This window comes from Argopecten irradians, chromosome 15 (assembly GCF_041381155.1).
Source record: "Argopecten irradians isolate NY chromosome 15, Ai_NY, whole genome shotgun sequence".
In the NCBI taxonomy this organism is placed as follows: domain Eukaryota; kingdom Metazoa; phylum Mollusca; class Bivalvia; order Pectinida; family Pectinidae; genus Argopecten; species Argopecten irradians.
In genome coordinates this window covers 535,351-561,531 of record NC_091148.1, presented here as the reverse complement: position 1 = coordinate 561,531, position 26,181 = coordinate 535,351, and the positions used below count along the sequence as shown (strand labels likewise).

At 33.7% G+C, this 26,181-nt stretch overlaps 1 protein-coding gene across 1 annotated transcript in view; it reads right to left on the bottom strand.

The window, feature by feature from the left end:
• Positions 1-3,777: 3,777 nt before the first annotated feature.
• The window catches only part of LOC138309593 (uncharacterized), a 46,322-nt gene continuing 23,918 nt past the window's right edge, over positions 3,778-26,181 (bottom strand). The window contains exons 2-5 of the mRNA XM_069250815.1: positions 18,183-18,346; positions 15,116-15,259; positions 4,863-5,019; positions 3,778-4,013 (exon numbers count right to left, since the gene is read on the bottom strand). Of these exons, the coding sequence (XP_069106916.1) occupies positions 3,778-4,013; positions 4,863-5,019; positions 15,116-15,259; positions 18,183-18,346 (701 nt within the window). The remainder of the gene's footprint in view (positions 4,014-4,862; positions 5,020-15,115; positions 15,260-18,182; positions 18,347-26,181) is intronic.

Genomic DNA, 26,181 nt, shown 5'->3' with positions numbered 1-26,181 from the left:
AGACAACAAAGCAAAGTAAGAAAATTCACAACTGCTGTCACTCCTTAACAACCACGTAAAAAGTCGTGTCTTTTTACGTAACACGTTGCGTCAAAACTTAAAAGGACACAATTAATATTTAAATTTTAAACAATTTTATTTAAATTATCCAGACAGTGACCGTTTTTAAATTCACTTACGCGTAGATAGAAAATCTGAATTTCATCAAAATTGTGACATGCTGGAAAAAGGGCTACATAGTTTGTTGAATGACCTTGACCTTCTCCAAAGTCTCCAAAAACACGCACCTCGCACACATACACGCAACACACCGCATACACAGGAGGCCGTCCTTACATGACCCTGGCTGTTAATAGGACGTTAAATAAACAAACAAACAATTACTGGAGAGTTCCTATTATGCAATCCTTTTAATTATTATTTGAACAAAAGGTGAGCATTTTGAGTCTGTTTGATTCTTTTGTATTCATGCAAAGTTGTTTGCCCTACTTTATACTTTGACTGTGCTGTGTATTATGCCAATAATAAGATGACCGATTACTCCTCTAGTTTACTCCATCTGCCATGATCCATATCCGCTTATTTCTGTTTACCTGGGTTTGTCTTGTACTTGTCTGGTTGGGTTTAATATATTCATGCATCCGAGACCAGCGGGAAATTCTACCTGTATATTAAAAGGAATTATCGTCCTGTTGTACAAATTCGAAACCAGAAACCCCATTACTCTGGTAATGACCGTTTTCACTATGACCAGTTTCGTAGCTGCTGAACAGAAGAACTTTTCAGTTTCTATTTGTAACATTTTATTGACATGTAAGGGAAGGACACAACATAATAAAAAACCCAAAACATTTATAATCTGTAATTTCTAGTGAGTCTCTTCAATTTCAATTTCAGCAAAATTTTATTTCAAATAAATTGAAATGGGATCAAACAACAGGCGGTGCCTATGTAAGTTCTCTGCCTGGTAACAAAATGTATATATACAAATGACATGAAAGGGTATTTGAAATCATTTGAAAGTATATGTTTCATATGAAGTCATGACAGTAAATGAGGTATTATAAATGAGATTATAGATAGTAATTTTGTTTTTCAAAAAGTATGATAATAAAGAAATGATAATGCAGCAGCCATGAGGAAATTACAGATAAAGTCCATGTGGCTAATAAGCCTCATCCACCAATGGGATTAAGAAATTCTACCATGGCTGCTGCATTTATGTTTATATAGATTTAAAAGATAAAACAGATATGCAGCTAAGATAAATGTATCAATCATGTATTCTAAATAGTACTATAATTTATATAATAATACGTAAAATTTACAACTAATAAATAATAAATGATAAATGCCCATCGGAACAGATGCTATCATAGAAGTGTTTTTCAGAACACTAATTTTATTAATTAAGGTTTGTTATCTTTTTCCACGATTAGTTAATCAATTCTTCAAAGTTATTGATGAATCATACAATTTAGAAGTACAAGAGGAAGAATCAATAAGTAAAACAATTATGATGGTGGTTATACGTTATGAAATCTCTGTGTAGCCCTTGCAAACTCTAGTGTACACTGAAAGACATTCAAGTTTGTTTCATTATTACAATAATTACAGCCAGACAAAAGTATTTGAATGTCAAAGTGGTTATGGGTAAAATTTATTAACTTATTTTGGAGAGTTCTGCGTTGTTCATTGTATTTACTACAGGAGAAGAAGTAATGTTCAGTGGTTTCATATGCATTACCACACTCGGACAATGGTGATTCTGCTAAGTGATCATTATCAAGATCAAAGTTTAAGTTACTACAGTAGTTCCGTAAATGACATATCAGAATATAATCTGTCCTTTTGTCTGAATTTCAAAAAGGTTTGTACTTAGAATCATCTGTGGGTGTGATATCAGTAATATTCTGGTTTAGAAATTTTTTTTAATTGGTTAATAGAGGTTATATTGGTTAAATCAAATCTAAGTGCAAGTTCATTATGTTCTTTCAGAGTTTTTGGAATAAAGCTATAAGCATAAATGGTAGATCTACGAATTGCAAACAATATTTCATTTCTTAACAAATATGGGTTTTTAGTATTAAAGTATTGTAAAAGGAATTGCAATAATCTTTCATTTTTTTAACAAATATGGGTTTTCATTATTGAAATATTATTCAATTAATGCGTTTAGATAGGAGGGAGCAGTTCCTGATAACATTTTATAAAGAATGACAAGTCTATGTTTTTGCAACTTGTGGCAAGTGTATCCCAGCCAAGTTCTGAGTAAAGTTTATAATGAGATGTTTCCTTACGCAGTCCAGTGATAATTTGGGCAGCCTCTAATTGAATAGATTCAAGAGGTAATGCTTCCTATTGTGTACAATTATCAAACAAGATATCACCATATTCTAATATTGGTCTAATATATGAGACATAAATATTAGTTAGAGATTTTTCGACTCAATTTATATTTAACAGTTTTTAAAAGGTTTACCAATGGCGATGATTTGTGGTTGCTCGATAAAAATATATCGCGTCTGATTCTAATTTATTAGGAAAATATTTAAAAGTAATGATCAATTTGTAAAAAACATGTGAAAAGGTAACTGATTATAAGCGAATTGTTGAAACGTATTCCCTGGTCCCTCTTGAAGACGGACACCATCCTGAATCGCACCTTATATATAAAGTCACCCTAAAAAGCAGAAACTACTACTACACACATAATCAACAACAAATTTCGAGTTTCTTTCATTATGTATTATCTTGCTCTACGGACGGCGCTCTGAACACCTGCATGCTACGTATGTAAAGCATGTCGGTGAAAAACGTGGTCATAAAGTACATGAATGTAACATGTTGTGGGTGACGTAATCTTTATAACAACCTCAATGATGTACTTATTTACGTGTGTTTTACGAAGTCTCAAGTGACCTATTCTAATCGCCTTTTGTCCTTCGTCATGCGTCGTCCGTCGTGTGTTCGTAATCAATATACATTTTCGACTTCTTCTCAAAAACAACAGAAGCAATTTTAAAGAAATTTTGCACAAACCTTCTAAGGCATAAGGCCAATCAAAATTGTGAATTATATGACCCCTCATCCCCAGGGGCTGTGGGAGGGGCAAAAAGGGGTGCCATGACTAAAATTTCAAAAATCTTCTTCTCTATCCACTGATGTGGTAGCTCTCAAGGCTCTATACAAAAATTGTGAATTATATGACCCTGGGGTCTCAGGTTTCCCCCTGAGGAGGGGGTTAATTTCACTCTAGTTTATATAGTGAAAACATATTTTGGAGCATTATTTGGTCATTTATAATCGAAAATTAGTCAAATTTTGTCTGATTTTTCCCAATGAGATGGCCATTGAATCCTATTAACAAATTTTCCAGGGGTCAAAATGGGTCAAATAGGCTAAAACTTCAAAAATCTTCGTCTGAAACTAGTAGAATCAAATACTCATATTGGTCCCGTCCGACCCCAAGGGGCCTTAAGGGCGGGGCCAAAAGGGGTAAAATAGGCTAAAACTTCAAAAATCTTCTTCTTAATTCACATATTCGACGGAACCAGACACTCTTCATAGATTGGAAGGTCTCTTTACAAAAATTGTGAATTTCATTGCCCTGGGATCTCAGATTTTCCCCTGGGACGGGGGTCAAATTTACTATAGTATATATAGGAAAAACTAATTTATGAACATTAATTTCATAGGAAATTAATTAAACTGGCTTAGAATTAATAGCCTGAGAAAGCATTTTAACACCATATCCATAAAAGATGATAACAATAGTCAAGGTTTCGTGAAGTACCAAACATTTGCGAAGTCCACTGTAGTATATAGCGCGTCAGGAGTCGACTTCAGTAGCCAGCAGTGGTTTGAGCCAATATCGAAGACGAAACTGTCACAGTCTGGCTGTCTATAACACATCAGGCCACATAATCCTTGGTTGACAACGTTTATCTCCTCAAGGACAGGGAACACGTCACCGGTAGATCCGAGTATCTTTTTCCATTTGAAAAAAGTACCTATAGATAGTAAAACATAGTGTACTGATAAAAGAAAAGCAAAATAAGAGAATATCAAATAGCTTGTAACTCAGTAATATTGCTATTTGTAGGTCAGGGTGACCTATTGTTATAGCGTTTCGTTCGTCGTTGTGCATCTCCTTAACCCTTGAGTGAATTACAACAATATTTCGTGTGAAACATCATTTGGGAAGGACAATCATATTTTATCTAAGCGAAGTAGGTCCGACCATTGGGGACAGAGGAGCGGGCCCAAAAGGGGTAATTTTACCGAAATTTAGCTTTTAAACCCTACTCCTCCTAAACAATTCAGTATATTGCATCCAGATATGGCGTGAAGCATCATTTTGGGAGGAAAATTATATACTATATAAATGAGACAGGTCAGCCCCTAGGAACAAAGGGGCGCAGCTCCAAAAGCGGATATTTGCTGAAAATGTGCTTTCAAATTATACTCCTCTTTTACCCTTTTGTCTGTTTATTTGATTAATTAACGTCATATTAACAGCCAGTGTCATCAAAGTGCGAGGTGGGCGTTTGGGGAGACTGCGGAATGTTCGTGTTGTATCTTTCTGTATAGTGGAACTGTTGCTTTCAAATCTCCAATTCCGGATTTACTGATCTGCTTCTCTACCGACTGAGATAAAGGGAAATTTCCCCTAGCGCAAAGCTAGAAGGCGACCGTATAACCCGTAAAACTATATACAATTAAAACCTGCTATACAATAAGTAAGATTCAAAAGTTTTAAAAAAATGTCTGAATCTAATTAAGAGAACCATGGCGAAAGTGTTTTTTTTTCATTTGAATGAACTATCTGGAAATGTCTTATTAAAAGTTCCGATACTTACTCGACATACAGTTTCCAATAGGACATCCCTTTACCTCCAGTCTCATGGAACTGTGGCCAGGTCCGGTGACGGATATAATCCGGATAAACCTAGCGTCCACGCTTTTCTCCAGCGTGTTGGTGACAGTTGTATTACTGTCCCAGTTTCCAGGAAACACCTACAAAAGCAATTTATAATTAAATATTGGTTTTAATATCCGATGTTTGTTTGTTTGTTTGATTAATTAACGTCCTATTAACAGCCATGGCCATGTAAGGACGTCCTCCAATGTATGCGGTGCATTGCGTGTATGTTGTGCGAGGTGCGTGTTTTGGGAGACTGTGGTATATTCATGCTGTGTCTTCTTGTGTAGTGGAACTGTTGACCTTTTTATAGTGCTATATCACTGAAGCATGCTACCGAAGACACCAAGCAACACACACCACCCGGTCACATTATACTAACAACGGGCGAACCAGTCGTTCTTCTCCCTGTATGCTGAGCGCTGACACTACTGTATGCCAGCCCATGAATTTGCCACGAACAAGAACCCATGAAATAATCCATGAAAATCCCATGAAATCTGACTATGAAAATAGCATTAAAAGGATCATATTTCATGGGCATGGATTCAAAGAAAAATGCCATGAAACTGTTCATGAAAATAAGGTTTTAACATTATCACAGAAATTCATGGCAATGAAACCAAGGATATTTTCATGCCAATTTCCATGGCCATGATTATTCCATGAAGTATAGTTATTTGGCAATCATGGCCATGAATTAAAAATACATGGTAATTGGCAATGAAAATCCCTTTAAAAGGATCAAAATTCATGGGCCATGAATTTTTAGCCCATGAAAAATGTAAATTGTTGGTAATTCATCCATTTTTCATGGCCATGGAATTATAATTTCAATGTATGGCAATAATGGCCATGAAATAAGGAAACAGTCTTAATTACATGTGCTTATCAAATTGTATTATGTGTATTCCATAGTACAACATATATTAATGAACATATCTATATTTCAGATGCAATTAAAATATTGTTCAGAATTAAAATTGTGTTGCTTTTAGTTTATTTTTGGATACTTAGAAATTACAGATATTCTGAGCTTTATGATAATTAAGCACAAGAAAATCTTCACTCTGTATTCAGATATTACTGTAAATGAGCTTTAAATTTCTTTTAAGTGTTTTTTATAATAATTTGTAAATTTCAAATTCAAAGTGAATATGCAAAAGTTTGTCTCATGAACCAGTAATTCACAAACTATTTAAATTTCTCTTTTTGAATTTCGAAAATGAGTTTGAATTTTGAAGTTGAAGTCTCGAGGAATTTGATTCAGAAAAAGCACAATTTAATTAGTAGCCATGCACCATGCAAAGAAGGTTGATTTACAGTACATATCTGAAAATACACTTTTCATATAAATGATAAATAAAATATGTATTATCTTGGCAAGAACTCTTTGATATTTATTCAGATTCCAGCTGGACAGGCATGGAGAACTAAAAAATGGAGATATTAGAGAACATTATAGATCTTAACAATTATTGTCTTTAAATTTGGTATCAGAAAGCTTGTACATTTTCTACAGGTATTCAGAAAAAGCACTGTTCACCTGCTTCAAAAAGGTCTTTTCGTCACGAATTATAAACATGTTGGACAGCTAATCCAATTCAATGTCAGATTTGAAAACACAAAAATCCTCATTAGGATTTTTCTGAATATCATGCACGTTTAATTTGATCATTGAATTATGTGTTATCAATGGCAGATCAAGTTCTCCATTTTGAATTTCGGTCAGTGGTGCCTGACAATTGGTAATTACTGTATTTTTACTGGTTTTTATTAACATAACCAATAAAAAGCTCTCCATTTCCCCACTTGTACACTGCAAGGTAACCCTTTGTATCACATTCCGAATCCCTTGTCTTTTCCTTGAATTTTTCTGCAACGCCAACGGATTCATGAGCCTCACTAATATTCGACTGTCTCTTACATTTTTCCAAAACCGACTCAGTTTCACTTTTTTCTTAGATTTTTCCACAACCGATTCATAAACTTCCTCTTTCGACTTTCTCTTACATTTTCCTGAAACAGTTTCACTTGCCTTTTTCTTGGATTTTTCTGAAGCCGCCGATTCAATTCTCTCAGTTTTCCACATTACAATCTTGTTTAAGATACCTTTGCATAACGTTGTGTGATCACCACATGCTTGTGGTAGTTCTACGGTTTCTTTTTCATCCACCAATATGTTTTGAACTACCACTTCTGAGAAAGGAAAATCTTGTTTTATAATAATACCTTTGGCTACACGTTTCTTCTCGGTACCGGTATTTATCAAGAAAACATTACTACCTGGGATAAACTCTGAAGCATCTTGATGAGCTGCACTTGTAGTAGATTTTGGTTGGTGACAACAGGCTTCTCTATTTGTCTTAATATAAACCTATCCTTCAGGTTTGCGAATTCTTGAATATCTTCTGTACCAAATTGTTTGACCATATCCATGGTAAATCCATTGTCTAAAAAAAGATGGAAAAATCAATGTTTTGTAACCACTAGCTATAAAGGATACTATACCAATTAAAATATAACAATAAAGGTACTTTGTACAGAAATTTCTTGGTTATCAAGGAGTCAAGGACATCAAATTATTTAGGACAATGCCTACAGTACACAAGCTATTTAAGTAAAATATCACCTCATCACTACCGAACCTTGTTCGTAAAACAAGTAATAAAACTATCAAGATTGAATGTGAATTAATATAAATATGTATGTAATTAAATAAAATTGATAGTAAGTGCGACATTTATTTAATTATAAACCGAACAACATAATTATATCATTGAAAACAGATTTTTTTTCTTTCTGAAATTAAATCTATAGGAAACAAACTTCATGACAAAAACATGAAATGATGAAATCCTAGGGGAAAATACGAACTCAAACACTCGGTAGAATTTATAAAAACATCTTTGAAACGTGTTCTTATATTTGAGTTTCGTCATGTTAAGTTAAAATATAACCAGATTCCTGCAGAGAATGTCTAATTCAAATTTCCCGCCATTTGCCTTGTGTATTGTGTGGAGGACGAGCGTGATCATACAAATATGGAATAAGAAATTTGGAATATCTGAGAATTTCAGCATATTTGAAAAGGCGTTTGCCGTACTGCAGAGGTGAATGAAACATGACATTCAAGGAATATGACATTTCAGTCATTAAACGACAATTTGCATAACTCCACTGTTTTTCGAAGCACGACACCAGTTTCTATTTCTAAAAATATGCAAGCTACTGGGCATTCCGTCGGCCCACAAATCGGTATGATCTCGCATTTCGCTTACAAGAATGATAACCACGGAACTAATTTAAATCTTACCATCTATTATTCGCCGTGTTTCATCGCTTAGACCCCATTCGCTCAATTCCCGCAACGCCATGATTGCCGCTCTTTATCGTCTGCTAAATTTCTCTTCGTCTTTGTATGGACCAATCAGCGGGCTTGTTAAAGAGCCATTTCGCATCGCACAAGTCTTGGTCTCAAATGCGTTTGTCCCAAACAGTGAATACTCACAGAAACGTAAACAAATTAAAGCGCCTTAAAGATCAAGATATATAACCTGCCTCAACGTTGTCTGGAAAACGTCTGATAGACATGAACCTAAATAAAAAAATAAAACATGCCTTATACAAACCGGCGATGCGGTTGCAATATTTGCAAATTCAAAAAAGATCCAGTCAACGGCCGAATTGTTCGGATTCACGAGGCTAAGTATGGTCTGTACACATGTGCATCGCCGTTATCGTCACCATTAAAATCGGCAACCGACCAAAACCAGGATTCTAGCAATGACGGGTATTTTCAAACAACGAGGCCTACCACCGATTCAGAATAGGAACAAGAAACAAACTGTCAAGATGAGAGGTAAGACGTGAATACGAAGGTTAATTGGGTTAACATTGCATGTAAACCCGATATTGTTTCGAACACAACAGGTCGAGGAAAAGAATCAATTTCTGTATTATATAAAATGAATTTAAGACAAAGCATCAGAAGAGCTACATGTAAAAGATTACAACATCATAACTTTATATTGTCTATATTTTCAACGAGATTAACAATAAAATATTTCACTGACATGCCCATAATATCGATAGTTAGAAAGAATTCAAAATAATCCAAATGAAATTGTTCAATATACTTCAATTTTGTTTTTATCAGATGCAGATGTTATCAAAAATATGCGCGAATCTTTGCCGTCATCTTTGGCGTCAGGTTTTGTGATGTCAATGCTGACGGTGCCGTATGCTTGAGAACATACACAGTATATTAGACCAGTACATTTATTGCGTTGTTCTTGTATATGTGTAAATTAAAACTACTTACAGTAATTTTAAAACGTATACTGATGACACATTTAATCTACTACAGAAATATCAAATCTCGTCGTGCTGTATTAAAGCAAGTACTAAAACATGGCTGCCTACATGGAGGCGCAAGACTTTTCCCGCGGACACAATTTCAAAGTCCAAGGGGTGCTGAATATATTGGAATCTATATGCTCACACACGTGTTATGGTTAGTAGAGCTTCGCTCTACGCGGCCTTCGGCCGCGCAGGGAGCTGCGCTCTTATGAAAACTAGCTTATTAAAGTCAAAGTATAGATATGTTACAAAAAGTAGATGATGTTGCTTATTTTTTCTATAACATTTTTACAATTAGCCTTTATATTTTATCAGAAACTGCAGAAATACTAAATTTAAGATTTATCTGCAAGTCAAAAAGTATAGAAATTTGATGTATTATATCTAAGTGTTAAATAAACAATTACTGTACACAAATTGGGAGTTTTTTCTCGACAAGCTGTTTGTTCTATTTAGCTTAATTCATAGGGTTTTTGTTATTGTACAGTGATTTCTATCGAAACTTTCACAAAAAAAAAAAAAAAAAAAAAAAAAAAAATAAATAATGCAATTAAGGGATGTGCTTCGAGATACAGTGATTTCTGTTAGGCCATTTTGCAAAAGAGTAGGTATAACCATATTTGACACAATAAGCGCCCATGTCCTTATAAGCGCCCATTTATAAGATGTCCCTATAAGCCTCAGCCTCAATTGCAATTGCCCGTACATAAGCCAAGACTATCAAAACCCATATTATTTACATATAGTAATTTTTATATAGAGGCTGTTGCAGCCAAGTTGTTAAGATGTCCTGACATATATATATATAAACCTTTTGGTAATGAGTTTGAATTCTATGTTGGGTAGTTGCCAGGTACTGACTGCTCGTTGGTGATTTCTCTGGTTAGTCTGTTTTCCTTCACTAACAAGTCAAGCTACTCTAATATGAATAACTGCTAAAAACGTTGAGTTATTCTTCATTTTTTAACTAATTTTATTTACATTTCAGTCATGAAAATCAGGATGACTTTGAAAGAAACTTGACAGATGATGCCACTTTTGAATATGACTACAACAATGAATTAAATGGCTGTGATCTCGAAAATCCTACAGAGGAAACTGAAGAAAGTGACTGTATATCAACTTCAAGTGAAGAGGAATCAATATGTGACAGTGAAGTGGAAAGAAGTAGCAACCCTTGGTCTGTTGATTATAATAACGAAACATATTCAACTGGTATTGCTGTGAAGAAACTTCCCAATTCAGAGTTTACTTTATTGCAATGGCTGGCAATGAATTTCATGCTGTTTTCTTCACATCCGTCTTTCAGCAAACAGACATTTACGGAAAATTAACGGTTGCAGAAAACACTTCAAAACGATTCTACAAATTTGCTTCCATCTTCATATAAATATTATGAAGCTAGGCAGCTTATTCAACCATATCTTGTTAAAAATTGAAGTATGATGTTTGTATCAATGACTGTGTTATATATCGTGACAGCAAGAAATCAAAACTAGCTCATTTACAACAGTGCACCAATTGTGGAGAGGAGAGATATATTTTGAAGAAAACTAAAAAATCCATTCCACGCAGAACTTATGGCTATATACCTATTGGCCCAAGACTTGCGAGGATATATGGTGAAACAAATTTAGCTACACTTGTACAATCTCATCCTGGAGACACATATGATGGCTCGGAAATATATGATATTCACCATTCGCCTGCCTGGAAGTCACTTTATTTACATTCTGAAGGTAGTTACTTCAATGGGGATAAGATGGGAATTTCCTTTGCCTTGGAAATGGATGGGGTTAATCCCTATCACAACATTGGTGTCTTGTACTCGACGACTCCTATGATGTTGACTATTTTAAATCTCCCAAGACATGTACGAAATTTTTTTTCCAACATAAACCTGATCGGAATCATAAAAGGACGAAGGAATCATAGATCAATGGCAAATACATCTAGTCTGATGAGGCCTATGTTGAACTTCTAGTTGATGAACTTCTATATCTAACAGAATGTAAAGCATAGAGTGATTACCACAAAGGACCAGTAGATGTGAAGATCAAATTACTATTGTATTACTAAGCTCTTCAATCAGCATGGGAGTGGGAGTCTTGCTGGATGCCACTAGTGCCACGTTCAAGGTGTGAAATGTAAACATTTAGATAAAGTGCTGTACTTATATAGTAGTGATCAAATGATAGAACCAAAATCACGCAACATGTTGTCTGAAATGTGTTATCGAGAAGCTTATGCAAATGCCAAAAACAAAACCCAAGCTGGCATTTTTGCAACTGCAACTGGATGTAAAGATGTATATTCATTAGCGTCCCTCCCAGGCCACAATAGAGTTGAGGAAAGTAAGCCAGATGCATGCCATACAATCAAGGACGTTACCCAGAGCATAATGATCTTAATAACAAACAGAAATGTGAACTTGGTAAAAATTATATTCAAGGAGGAAGCAGAGGAGAGATTTCATGTTCTGAATCATGACCCATCAAGTCGCACATGTTGACAGTCACCCTCTAAAATGTACAAATCTAATTCAGCGGAAAAAGTATACCCTTTCATGCTAACAAAAAAAGAACTTGAAATAGCAGATGAAAGAGCTTCAAGTCTGAGACCTCCAATTGGATTTGGTTTAAAGCCTTCTCCTTTTTTCAGCAAACCCGGATCGTTAAAGTCCCATGATTATAAGCAAATTTCATCACAAGGAATAATTCAATTTTGCTTACGCGATGCTTTATCTGACCAATGTAGACAAACACTATTCTCTTTTTTCGATTGTATCCGTGATTTATGCAAAGAAAGCCAAGATCTTGTGGATATTGATGAATTGAAAGAGAACTTGTACAAAGCTCTGGCTTCTTTGGAGCACTTCTTTCCTCTCACTCTACAGAACATAAAAACTCACTTGCTGCGTCATATCCCAGAAAGTATCAAGCTGTATGGTCCAGTGTACTCGACTTGGATGTATGTGTTTGAGCGATTCAACTCGTGGATATGTTCAAGAGCATTAAACATGCGATATCCGGAGGCGACGGCTACGGAAACGTCCTTGATTTATGATTGGTGTAATTTTATGCAGGCAACCGGACGGATCCCAATATCAAAGGATCTCAATGATGGTACATGTAGTAGTGCTTCATTTCGTGATGATCTTGATGAAAAAGAGTCATTCAGCAATGACAAAAACAGGAAGTGTGTAGCTAAAGCCAGGGACTTGAATCAGATACACAGAATATGCATCGATGGGCCTAGCATGGTCTGTAATGGAGATGATTGCTCTATGATAAAATATTTTGTTCATCATGAAGAACATTCAGGTACAAAACGAATTATTACATACACATGTAAACTGAAAGAATCCCTATCAGCTAAAACCATATCATCTTATGTGTATTCTGAATTTGACAGAGGAAAACAACAAAATAAATTGATGTCTGGAAAGTTCATTTTATTCGGACAAATTCAGTACTTTGTGCGACACAAGAATTGCAGAACATCGAACATTACTGAAGTTGCTCATGTCAAATGGTTTCAGGATTTAATATTCGACAGCAATACACTTCTCTGGAAAGGAGACACTAATGGGGAACATTCATCTTCTTTTATTGGCATCAAGAATCTGTCACTACCAATGGTCACATCGGTAGATCAAGAAAGCTGGATCTGGTTTCTAAATAGTGGTAAACTACCTGTTTCATTCAAACGATAAATTGTGAACTGGCGGTTTTAATTATGAACAATTGTTAATTCTAAGAAGTTAACTGGTATCATTTGTACAAAGAAGTTCCCCAAAAAGCTGAAAAAAATTAATTTTGAGTTAGTTAATATTCAAATTTTGAAAAAGAAATGTGGCCTCAATTGCATACTAATGCACTTCAAATAGAACCATATATCACAATCTGTATATTTATATATGAGTAAAGATATTTTTTCTCTCCTGCAACATTGACGGTCACTTTTCTGTTTCAACAGGAGGGGCAATAGTGAGATGATGTACAAACTGTTATTATCTTTCAATTGTTTGGATTACTCTTATCTGTAAATGTGATACTAAACTGGTGTCTTCTTTTTTAGTAATGATTTTATGAAATTTAATCTTGTTACATAAAACTTTGCCATTAACAATCTATTTTAAGTTAGATAAAAGCGATATATTGACAGATAATTTTACTACAAGAACATGAAGTAATTGTTACAGGAGGGACAAGCTCTAAGCAATTTCATAATCTTGAAAATATTGCCAATATCAATATGGTAGTCAAATGTAACATGTTTTTTCACATTTTTCTAAGGTAACTTGAAACATTATACATAATCAATATTATTGATGATAATATTACCAAATAAACAATACCGAATGTACATATATATGCCATATTTTCGTATTTTTTACAAGTTTTTAAATTGAATGTGATGTATCTCATCCATAGAATTTCCATCAATGCACAGGTATATATATGTCTGTTTGACATATAAAATATAAATAATAATAATAAGTTCATTCAAGTACAATAAATAAAACAAGACAATGTCACTTCAATGTTACTCTTCAGAATGTTTATTTGAAGATGGTATTACATTGTATGACATCATATGATAACAAGCTGGACACTTCAATGTAAAGATAAGATATAGCTTGATAGTACCAAATATTCATGGTTTTTTACATGTTGTGATTGAAAAAATCATGGCCATTAACTTTTCCACTATAGTCATCCACTTAAATTTCATGGCAGTTTAAAGCAAGAATTCATGGGAAGAAAAAACTTTATAAAATTCATGGTCAGTAGTTTTAAATCCATGGCCATGAAACATCGGTAGCTATCTAGAAAATAAAAATCATGGTAATAATAAACAAAGTCATGGCCATTAATTTTACATTGAACAAATATTCATGGCCATGAACCCTGTTTTTTTAATTATTTTCATGGCTAAATCATGGACTTGCTATTCTATGTCATGAAATATTCATTGTAACAATACCATGAAATTCATTTTTTCATGGGATTTCATTACGTTTAACATGAGCCATGAAAAATATTCTGACAAATTTTCATGTTTAAATTCATGGGATTTTAGTACTTTCATGGCATTTTCATATGTTTTTCAAGTGTTTTTCATAGTATCCTCTTCCAGTATTGTAAGCAGGAGCAGAAACTACCACTTTTATAGACTTTGGTGTGGTGTCTCGGCCAGGGGACAGAACCCAGAGCCTTCCTCACAAGGGCGAACGCTCAACTCACAACCAAAAGTGAGGCGGTGTCAAGAGAGGCATCAGGAAAAATAAAGTCAGTTAGGAAGAAAAGAAAAGATAATATCCGAAATTTAGTCGCCTTTTACGATCATACAATAGGGTTAGCAGGTACAATTCTAACGCCCACCTGCAGGGCAGAATATGCGATGAGCCGAAAGACTAAAGGTAATGAAACAATTGAATTGAATATTCTGCGCTTAAATTGTAGTTACCAATACGTAGATAAATATAGGATTCCATTACTGAACTTACAAACCATTTAATGCTTTAGCTTGGTGATGCTTTGGGTATAACATTCGAAATAATGATATTTTCATTCATTATCTATCTAAATAGTATCTTGAATCAGTTTTGTTTTAAATTTCAAATGAGACTTAATGAGACAAGTCTGGTGTTATTTTTGCGAGTCTTGTGAGATTGCTGTCAAATTTAAGATATTTTTATTGTATAACTATAACAATGTACAATCAGTTGTGTTTTTCTTCAAATTAAATAGTTTACAGGTACTTTTGTACATTAATCGAGATAATGCCTTTGGGATGTTTCTAAACATTGTTTTCTATGGTCACCTTAACATCGCCGTTTGATAAGATAGACCTCCAGTTAGTTCCGTCCATGCTGATGTTGACGATATATGACGATACCCACTGGTTGTGATATCCCCTTCCTCGAGTCTGTATGGCTGTAAGGGTAGATCTAGTCTTAAACTCAACCTGTAACAGAAGCCATATACTACATGCTGTACAATATCCTACTTGACAAGTTCATACTTTTCAGATATAATTATCTGTTATCTCGTTTACCTCCTTTATTTGATGGACAGATATTCGATATATAGAGCACCTAAGGCATGGGAGGACGTGGAAGGACCGGGGGATGGATATTTTAACGCCATTTCATGGCCGGAATAATTGGTTTCATTTGGTTTGGTTAATTATGTCTAAGTACTATTAATAGTCAGGGTAAAAATGGTCCCCGTGTATGCAATGGATTGCATGACTAACGAGTTTCTATGTTCCGGCCTCAGTCTTAAGTGACCAGATGAAGACAGTTTGGTGTCTTTGTCGGCATGCTTAAGTGAGCTAGCAAAATAACAAGGACAAGAGTTTCGCAATAAAAATATACACAATACGAATATACTTCAGTCTCCAAAAACACGCTACACGCCGCATACATCGGAGGCCGCCCTTCCATGACACTGGCTGTTAATATGACGTTAATTCATCAAAAAAAAAAAAAAAAAAAAAAAAAAAAAAAACAAATAAACACTCAGTCGTCAGTCCTTGAAATATTATAATTACATTGTTATCGGTACTGTTACTACTTTTTGACAAAAATTGTCAAAGCAAGAGTCATTTAAAGACGGCCGACCATGTGCGCAATATCTTGCGGTGTGTTGGAGACAGCGGGATATATTCGTGTTGTGTCTTGCAATATTGGAACAGCGGATGGCTCGCCTTTTTAACCCACTACAAGATGGTGGGCTATTCAAATCTCCTTTCGTTCGTGGTTCGTCCGACCTTCTGACCATTAACACCGCTATTTCTTAGAAAATACTGAAGAGTCTTTCTCAAATATTATTTGTAGATGTCCCTAGGGCCCTATTTGTATATATTACATTTTGGGACCAACAGTCAACAAGATGGCCGAATGGCAACCATCTTTGGTTTTTTGTTGTTGAAGTTTGTTGCCACTACTTCTTAGAAAGTGCAGCACGGTTGCTCTTCGTCCCTAGTTGTGCATATTGCAATTTGAAATTGATTGTTCTCAATTTTGGCTCGACACCTCAGGATCAGAAGGGGCGGAGCGTTATAGGGCGAGCGTTATACAAGATTGAGCCCAGGATAGAATTTTAGCCCGGCCGCTGATTGGCTGGCTAATTATGAATTTCAAAAGTAAAAATGTTTTCTGACAGGTAATTATTCCTAGATAACCATGATATGAATTTGGAAATTCATATTGAGATTTAGGTTCAAAATATCAACTTTGATAATGAATAGGTAAAAGCATTAGGATTTCAGGACTTTTTAGTGCAAAATACGCCTGATTTCAATAAAGCTACCCTGGTTGGAGTTTGAGCAGAAGGACCCAAACTTTTTTTTCTATTTAGTGTTATATATGAGAACCTAGACTTTAATTATAGAACACAACAGCTAACTAATATTCCTTTGTTTTAATAATACAGTACAAAACTTTAACAAAGTTTAACACTGTGGTCTATGTAAAATCATTTAGTTGGTTGCTCTCTATAGCGAACGCAACCGGAAATATAAGAGTCAGTCACTACTAGCCGAGTGAGTGCCATGCGTGGATTGTGACCAAAGTTGATGCCAAAAACATCGTTGGGGAGGGGGAACAGAGTTTGTATAAATTTCGGCTCTGACCCCCCGGGAGCTGGAGGCGAGGGGTCCAATAGGGGAAATAGAGGTAAATCCTATGAATCGCTACTTGTCATTGAGTTCTGCATGGATTGTAACTAAACTTTGCCAGAAACATCCCTGCGGGAAGGGGAATAAAATTTTGTATAAATCTTGGCTTTGCCCTCCCCAATCCCTGTGGGAAGGAGAAGCAGGGCCTAATAGAGATAAATTCTTTAATCGCCACTAGTCATAGAGTTCTGCATCGTTTCTAACCAAATTTGGACAGAAATACCCATGGGGAAGCGAAACAGAATTTGTATATATTTCGGCTCTGAACGCCCGTGGACGGGAGGGGCTACTTGTCATAGAGTTCTGCATGGATTGTAAATTTGGCTAGAAAAATCCCCTGGGGAATGGGCACAGAGTTTGTATAAATTTTGTCTTTGATCCCCCTGGGGCAGGAAGGACGGGACCCAATAGGGGAATAAAGGTAACTCCTTTAAATCGCTTCCATATAATCATGGAGTACTGCATTGATTGTAAGCCAATTTGGTCCGAAACATAATCTGGGGAACGGGAATAGATAAACAGTTTGTATCAATTTACGTTCTGACCACCTGGAGCAGAAAGCCAAAGTTCCAATGGGGAATCTAGAGGTAAATCTTTAAATTCCTTCAGAAAAGAAACAATGATCCTGTATTCAGAACATTACTTGGCATTACAAGCCAGGTGAGCGATAAAGGCCGTCTTGTTAAAAAGTACTTTCCCTGGGCACCTAGTTGTGCATAAAGCATTTTGGGACTGATTGGTCCACAAGATGACCGACCGGTCAGTATGTTGAATTTTGAGAGTTGAAATTTGTTACCATCATTTCAAAGAAAGTGCAGCACGGTTCCCCTCAGGCCCTAGTTGTGCATATTGCATTTTAAAATTGATTGGTGAACAACTTGGATAGTTGAAGGTTGAAGAGCAGAGAACAGATCCCTCTCTCAATTGTCATACGACCAGTCTTTGGTGGGCGTCAAGATTCCTATGTGACATCTTGTTAATAGTGTTTTCTGACTCCAGCATCCCGCAGAAGATGTTCACCCCATCCGGTCTCTTTGTAAACGTCCTATTAACAGCCGGGGTCATGTAGGGACGGCCTGTCATAAATTTAGGGTGTGTTTTGGGAGAATGTGGTATATTCGTGTTGTATCTTCTTGTGCTGTGGAAATGATGTCCTTTTATGGTGCTATATCACTGAAGCATGTTTACAAGTCGTGCATTAATATACCTGTATAAAGTGACCGACTCCATTGGGATTTGGACACCATCCATGAGGACTGGTGAATCTGACTCTCTCCATAGGACAGGTGTTATGAGTGGATGAAGCTGAAAATGCCTCGTCAGATACTCCGTACGGCCCGGTCACAAGGTTGAAGTCACACGGATAGCCTCCTGTTAGAAAATACACGTGCAGGGATACATAAAAGGAAACATTAGTAAAGATACATTCTGAATCGGTATTTACACTTGTTTACATCTTATTCATTCACATCTGCTCATAATAGATAATTATATAGTAAAAAATATTCATATACATTGCAAAGGTACTGGGTAATTTTTAGCAAATGTTGATTTTTCATCATAAAATATATATATCAGTTGAGAAAACTCATATACTTATATCATAAACGATATCAGAAGGGGAACAACTCCGTACCACAGTGGATAACAAATTATCCAGAAATGTATCCATTTGGTAAATCGGATGGTAATGTATTACGGTGCAGCTATAGCCTTGGAGTTAAAACCAGATTGATTTAGTAACTTCATATAGATTAATTATGTGCTTATTTAATATTTCAGCTATTTTCCGAATAATAAAAACGAAATGTTTAAACCATACTTAATTAGTAATACTGTATATTATATTTCATATATATCATTAAGTAAAAGACAGGCATATTTAGTGTATGTTTAATGATTTTTGTCATAATGTATTGTAATGAAATCAATACTATCAATGAGAAATTAAAATTCTACTTAGACCTGTAAATAAAACATAGGCAAACAATGTTAATGATGATGAGATTAGGATGTAACCATATATTATTTAGTGGTGACAATGTCATGGCAGCAAAATGGTTATGATGAATTAGGATGTAACATACTATTATTGTGGTGAAATGTCATGGCATCATTTATTGTTATTGAAGCTAGCATGTTTTTGATATTATTGTGGTGAAATGTCATGGCATCATTTATAGTTATTGAAGCTAGCAAGTTTTTGATATCATTGTGGTGAAATGTCATGACATCATTTATTGTTATTGAAGCTAGCATGTTTTTGATATTATTGTGGTGAAATGTCATGACATCATTTATTGTTATTGAAGCTAGCATGTTTTTGATATTTTTAGTGGTGAAATGTCATGGCAACATTTATTGTTATTGAAGCTAGCATGTTTTTGATATTATTGTGGTGAAATGTCATGGCATCATTTATTGTTATTGAAGCTAGCATGTTTTTGATATTATTGTGGTGAAATGTCATGGCATCATTTATTGTTATTGAAGCTAGCATGTTTTTGATATTATTGTGGTGAAATGTCATGGCATCATTTATTGTTATTGAAGCTAGCATGTTTTTGATATTATTGTGGTGAAATGTCATGGCATCATTTATTGTTATTGAAGCTAGCATGTTTTTGATATTATTGTGGTGAAATGTCATGGGTTATTTATTGTTATTGAAGCTAGCATGTTTTTGATATTATTGTGGTGAAATGTCATGGCATCATTTATTGTTATTGAACTTACATGTTTTTGATATTATTGTGGTGAAATGTCATGGCATCATTTATTGTTATTGAAGCTAGCATGTTTTTGATATTATTGTGGTGAAATGTCATGGCATCATTTATTGTTATTGAAGCTAGCATGTTTTTGATATTATTGTGGTGAAATGTCATGGCATCATTTATTGTTATTGAAGCTAGCATGTTTTTGATATTATTGTGGTGAAATGTCATGGCATCATTTATTGTTATTGAAGCTAGCATGTTTTTGATATTATTGTGGTGAAATGTCATGGCATCATTTATTGTTATTGAAGCTAGCATGTTTTTGATATTATTGTGTGAAATGTCATGGCATCATTTATTGTTATTGAAGCTAGCATGTTTTTGATATTATTGTGGTGAAATGTCATGGCATCATTTATTGTTATTGAAGCTAGCATGTTTTTGATATTATTGTGGTGAAATGTCATGGCATCATTTATTGTTATTGAAGCTAGCATGTTTTTTTTATATTATTGTGGTGAAATGTCATGGCATCATTTATTGTTATTGAAGCTAGCATGTTTTTGATATTATTGTGGTGAAATGTCATGGCATCATTTATTGTTATTGAAGCTAGCATGTTTTTGATATTATTGTGGTGAAATGTCATGGCATCATTTATTGTTATTGAAGCTAGCATGTTTTTGATATTATTGTGATGAAATGTCATGGCATCATTTATTGTTATTGAAGCTAGCATGTTTTTGATATTATTGTGGTGAAATGTCATGGCAACATTTATTGTTATTGAACTTACATGTTTTTGATATTATTGTGGTGAAATGTCATGGCATCATTTATTGTTATTGAAGCTAGCATGTTTTTGATATTATTGTGGTGAAATGTCATGGCATCATTTATTGTTATTGAAGCTAGCATGTTTTTGATATTATTGTGGTGAAATGTCATGGCATCATTTATTGTTATTGAAGCTAGCATGTTTTTGATATTATTGTGGTGAAATGTCATGGCATCATTTATTGTTATTGAATCTAGCATGTTTTTGATATTATTGTGGTAAAAATGTCATGGCATCATTTATTGTTATTGAAGCTAACATGTTTTTGATATTATTGTGGTGAAATGTCATGGCATCATTTATTGTTATTGAAGCTAGCATGTTTTTGATATTATTGTGGTGAAATGTCATGGCATCATTTATTGTTATTGAAGCTAGCATGTTTTTGATATTATTGTGGTGAAATGTCATGGCATCATTTATTGTTATTGAAGCTAGCATGTTTTTGATATTATTGTGGTGAAATGTCATGGCATCATTTATTGTTATTGAAGCTAGCATGTTTTTGATATTATTGTGATGAAATGTCATGGCATCATTTATTGTTATTGAAGCTAGCATGTTTTTGATATTATTGTGGTGAAATGTCATGGCATCATTTATTGTTATTGAAGCTAGCATGTTTTTGATATTATTGTGGTGAAATGTCATGGCATCATTTATTGTTATTGAAGCTAGCATGTTTTTGATATTATTGTGGTGAAATGTCATGGCATCATTTATTGTTATTGAAGCTAGCATGTTTTTGATATTATTGTGGTGAAATGTCATGGCATCATTTATTGTTATTGAAGCTAGCATGTTTTTGATATTATTGTGGTGAAATGTCATGGCATCATTTATTGTTATTGAAGCTAGCATGTTTTTGATATTATTTTAGATGTGAAATGTCATGGCATCATTTATTGTTATTGAAGCTAGCATGTTTTTGATATTATTGTGGTGAAATGTCATGGCATCATTTATTGTTATTGAAGCTAGCATGTTTTTGATATTATTGTGGTGAAATGTCATGGCATCATTTATTGTTATTGAAGCTAGCATGTTTTTGATATTATTGTGGTGAAATGTCATGGCATCATTTATTGTTATTGAAGCTAGCATGTTTTTGATATTATTGTGGTGAAATGTCATGGCATCATTTATTGTTATTGAAGCTAGCATGTTTTTGATATTATTGTGGTGAAATGTCATGGCATCATTTATTGTTATTGAAGCTAGCATGTTTTTGATATTATTGTGGTGAAATGTCATGGCATCATTTATTGTTATTGAAGCTAGCATGTTTTTGATATTATTGTGGTGAAATGTCATGGCATCATTTATTGTTATTGAAGCTAGCATGTTTTTGATACTTTTAGAGGTGAAATGTCATGGCATCATTTATTGTTATTGAAGCTAGCATGTTTTTGATATTATTGTGGTGAAATGTCATGGCATCATTTATTGTTATTGAAGCTAGCATGTTTTTGATATTATTGTGGTGAAATGTCATGGCATCATTTATTGTTATTGAAGCTAGCATGTTTTTGATATTATTGTGGTGAAATGTCATGGCATCATTTTTTGTTATTGAAGCTAGCATGTTTTTGATATTATTGTGGTGAAATGTCATGGCATCATTTATTGTTATTGAAGCTAGCATGTTTTTGATATTATTGTGGTGAAATGTCATGGCATCATTTATTGTTATTGAAGCTAGCATGTTTTTGATATTATTGTGGTGAAATGTCATGGCATCATTTATTGTTATTGAAGCTAGCATGTTTTTGATATTATTGTGGTGAAATGTCATGGCATCATTTATTGTTATTGAAGCTAGCATGTTTTTGATATTATTGTGGTGAAATGTCATGGCATCATTTATTGTTATTGAAGCTAGCATGTTTTTGATATTATTGTGGTGAAATGTCATGGCATCATTTATTGTTATTGAAGCTAGCATGTTTTTGATATTATTGTGGTGAAATGTCATGGCATCATTTATTGTTATTGAAGCTAGCATGTTTTTGATATTATTGTGGTGAAATGTCATGGCATCATTTATTGTTATTGAAGCTAGCATGTTTTTGATATTATTGTGGTGAAATGTCATGGCATCATTTATTGTTATTGAAGCTAGCATGTTTTTGATATTATTGTGGTGAAATGTCATGGCATCATTTATTGTTATTGAAGCTAGCATGTTTTTGATATTATTGTGATGAAATGTCATGGCATCATTTATTGTTATTGAAGCTAGCATGTTTTTGATATTATTGTGGTGAAATGTCATGGCATCATTTATTGTTATTGAAGCTAGCATGTTTTTGATATTATTGTGGTGAAATGTCATGGCATCATTTATTGTTATTGAAGCTAGCATGTTTTTGATATTATTGTGGTGAAATGTCATGGCATCATTTATTGTTATTGAAGCTAGCATGTTTTTGATATTATTGTGATGAAATGTCATGGCATCATTTATTGTTATTGAAGCTAGCATGTTTTTGATATTATTGTGGTGAAATGTCATGGCATCATTTATTGTTATTGAAGCTAGCATGTTTTTGATATTATTGTGGTGAAATGTCATGGCATCATTTATTGTTATTGAAGCTAGCATGTTTTTGATATTATTGTGGTGAAATGTCATGGCATCATTTATTGTTATTGAAGCTAGCATGTTTTTGATATTATTGTGGTGAAATGTCATGGCATCATTTATTGTTATTGAAGCTAGCATGTTTTTGATATTATTGTGGTGAAATGTCATGGCATCATTTATTGTTATTGAAGCTAGCATGTTTTTGATACTTTTAGAGGTGAAATGTCATGGCATCATTTATTGTTATTGAAGCTAGCATGTTTTTGATATTATTGTGGTGAAATGTCATGGCATCATTTATTGTTATTGAAGCTAGCATGTTTTTGATATTATTGTGGTGAAATGTCATGGCATCATTTATTGTTATTGAAGCTAGCATGTTTTTGATATTATTGTGGTGAAATGTCATGGCATCATTTATTGTTATTGAAGCTAGCATGTTTTTGATATTATTGTGGTGAAATGTCATGGCATCATTTATTGTTATTGAAGCTAGCATGTTTTTGATATTATTGTGGTGAAATGTCATGGCATCATTTATTGTTATTGAAGCTAGCATGTTTTTGATATTATTGTGGTGAAATGTCATGGCATCATTTATTGTTATTGAAGCTAGCATGTTTTTGATATTATTGTGGTGAAATGTCATGGCATCATTTATTGTTATTGAAGCTAGCATGTTTTTGATATTATTGTGGTGAAATGTCATGGCATCCATTTATTGTTATTGAAGCTAGCATGTTTTTGATATTATTGTGGTGAAATGTCATGGCATCATTTATTGTTATTGAAGCTAGCATGTTTTTGATATTATTGTGGTGAAATGTCATGGCATCATTTATTGTTATTGAAGCTAGCATGTTTTTGATATTATTGTGGTGAAATGTCATGGCATCATTTATTGTTATTGAAGCTAGCATGTTTTTGATATTATTGTGATGAAATGTCATGGCATCATTTATTGTTATTGAAGCTAGCATGTTTTTGATATTATTGTGGTGAAATGTCATGGCATCATTTATTGTTATTGAAGCTAGCATGTTTTTGATATTATTGTGGTGAAATGTCATGGCATCATTTATTGTTATTGAAGCTAGCATGTTTTTGATATTATTGTGGTGAAATGTCATGGCATCATTTATTGTTATTGAAGCTAGCATGTTTTTGATATTATTGTGGTGAAATGTCATGGCATCATTTATTGTTATTGAAGCTAGCATGTTTTTGATATTATTGTGGTGAAATGTCATGGCATCATTTATTGTTATTGAAGCTAGCATGTTTTTTGATATTATTGTGGTGAAATGTCATGGCATCATTTATTGTTATTGAAGCTAGCATGTTTTTGATATTATTGTGGTGAAATGTCATGGCATCATTTATTGTTATTGAAGCTAGCATGTTTTTGATATTATTGTGGTGAAATGTCATGGCATATTTATTGTTATCATTTTTATTGTGAAATGTCATTCATTTATTGTTATTGAGCTAGCATGTTTTTGATATTATTGTGGTGAAATGTCATGGCATCATTTATTGTTATTGAAGCTAGCATGTTTTTGATATTATTGTGGTGAAATGTCATGGCATCATTTATTGTTATTGAAGCTAGCATGTTTTTGATATTATTGTGGTATTATTGTGGTGAAATGTCATGGCATCATTTATTGTTATTGAAGCTAGCATGTTTTTGATATTATTGTGGTGAAATGTCATGGCATCATTTATTGTTATTGAAGCTAGCATGTTTTTGATATTATTGTGGTGAAATGTCATGGCATCATTTATTGTTATTGAAGCTAGCATGTTTTTGATATTATTGTGGTGAAATGTCATGGCATCATTTATTGTTATTGAAGCTAGCATGTTTTTGATATTATTGTGGTGAAATGTCATGGCATCATTTATTGTTATTGAAGCTAGCATGTTTTTGATATTATTGTGGTGAAATGTCATGGCATCATTTATTGTTATTGAAGCTAGCATGTTTTTGATATTATTGTGATGAAATGTCATGGCATCATTTATTGTTATTGAAGCTAGCATGTTTTTGATATTATTGTGGTGAAATGTCATGGCATCATTTATTGTTATTGAAGCTAGCATGTTTTTGATATTATTGTGGTGAAATGTCATGGCATCATTTATTGTTATTGAAGCTAGCATGTTTTTGATATTATTGTGGTGAAATGTCATGGCATCATTTATTGTTATTGAAGCTAGCATGTTTTTGATATTATTGTGGTGAAATGTCATGGCATCATTTATTGTTATTGAAGCTAGCATGTTTTTGATATTATTGTGGTGAAATGTCATGGCATCATTTATTGTTATTGAAGCTAGCATGTTTTTGATATTATTGTGGTGAAATGTCATGGCATCATTTATTGTTATTGAAGCTAGCATGTTTTTGATATTATTGTGGTGAAATGTCATGGCATCATTTATTGTTATTGAAGCTAGCATGTTTTTGATATTATTGTGGTGAAATGTCATGGCATCATTTATTGTTATTGAAGCTAGCATGTTTTTGATATTATTGTGATGAAATGTCATGGCATCATTTATTGTTATTGAAGCTAGCATGTTTTTGATATTATTGTGGTGAAATGTCATGGCATCATTTATTGTTATTGAAGCTAGCATGTTTTTGATATTATTGTGGTGAAATGTCATGGCATCATTTATTGTTATTGAAGCTAGCATGTTTTTGATATTATTGTGGTGAAATGTCATGGCATCATTTATTGTTATTGAAGCTAGCATGTTTTTGATATTATTGTGGTGAAATGTCATGGCATCATTTATTGTTATTGAAGCTAGCATGTTTTTGATATTATTGTGGTGAAATGTCATGGCATCATTTATTGTTATTGAAGCTAGCATGTTTTTGATATTATTGTGGTGAAATGTCATGGCATCATTTATTGTTATTGAAGCTAGCATGTTTTTGATATTATTGTGGTGAAATGTCATGGCATCATTTATTGTTATTGAAGCTAGCATGTTTTTGATATTATTGTGGTGAAATGTCATGCCATCATTTATTGTTATTGAAGCT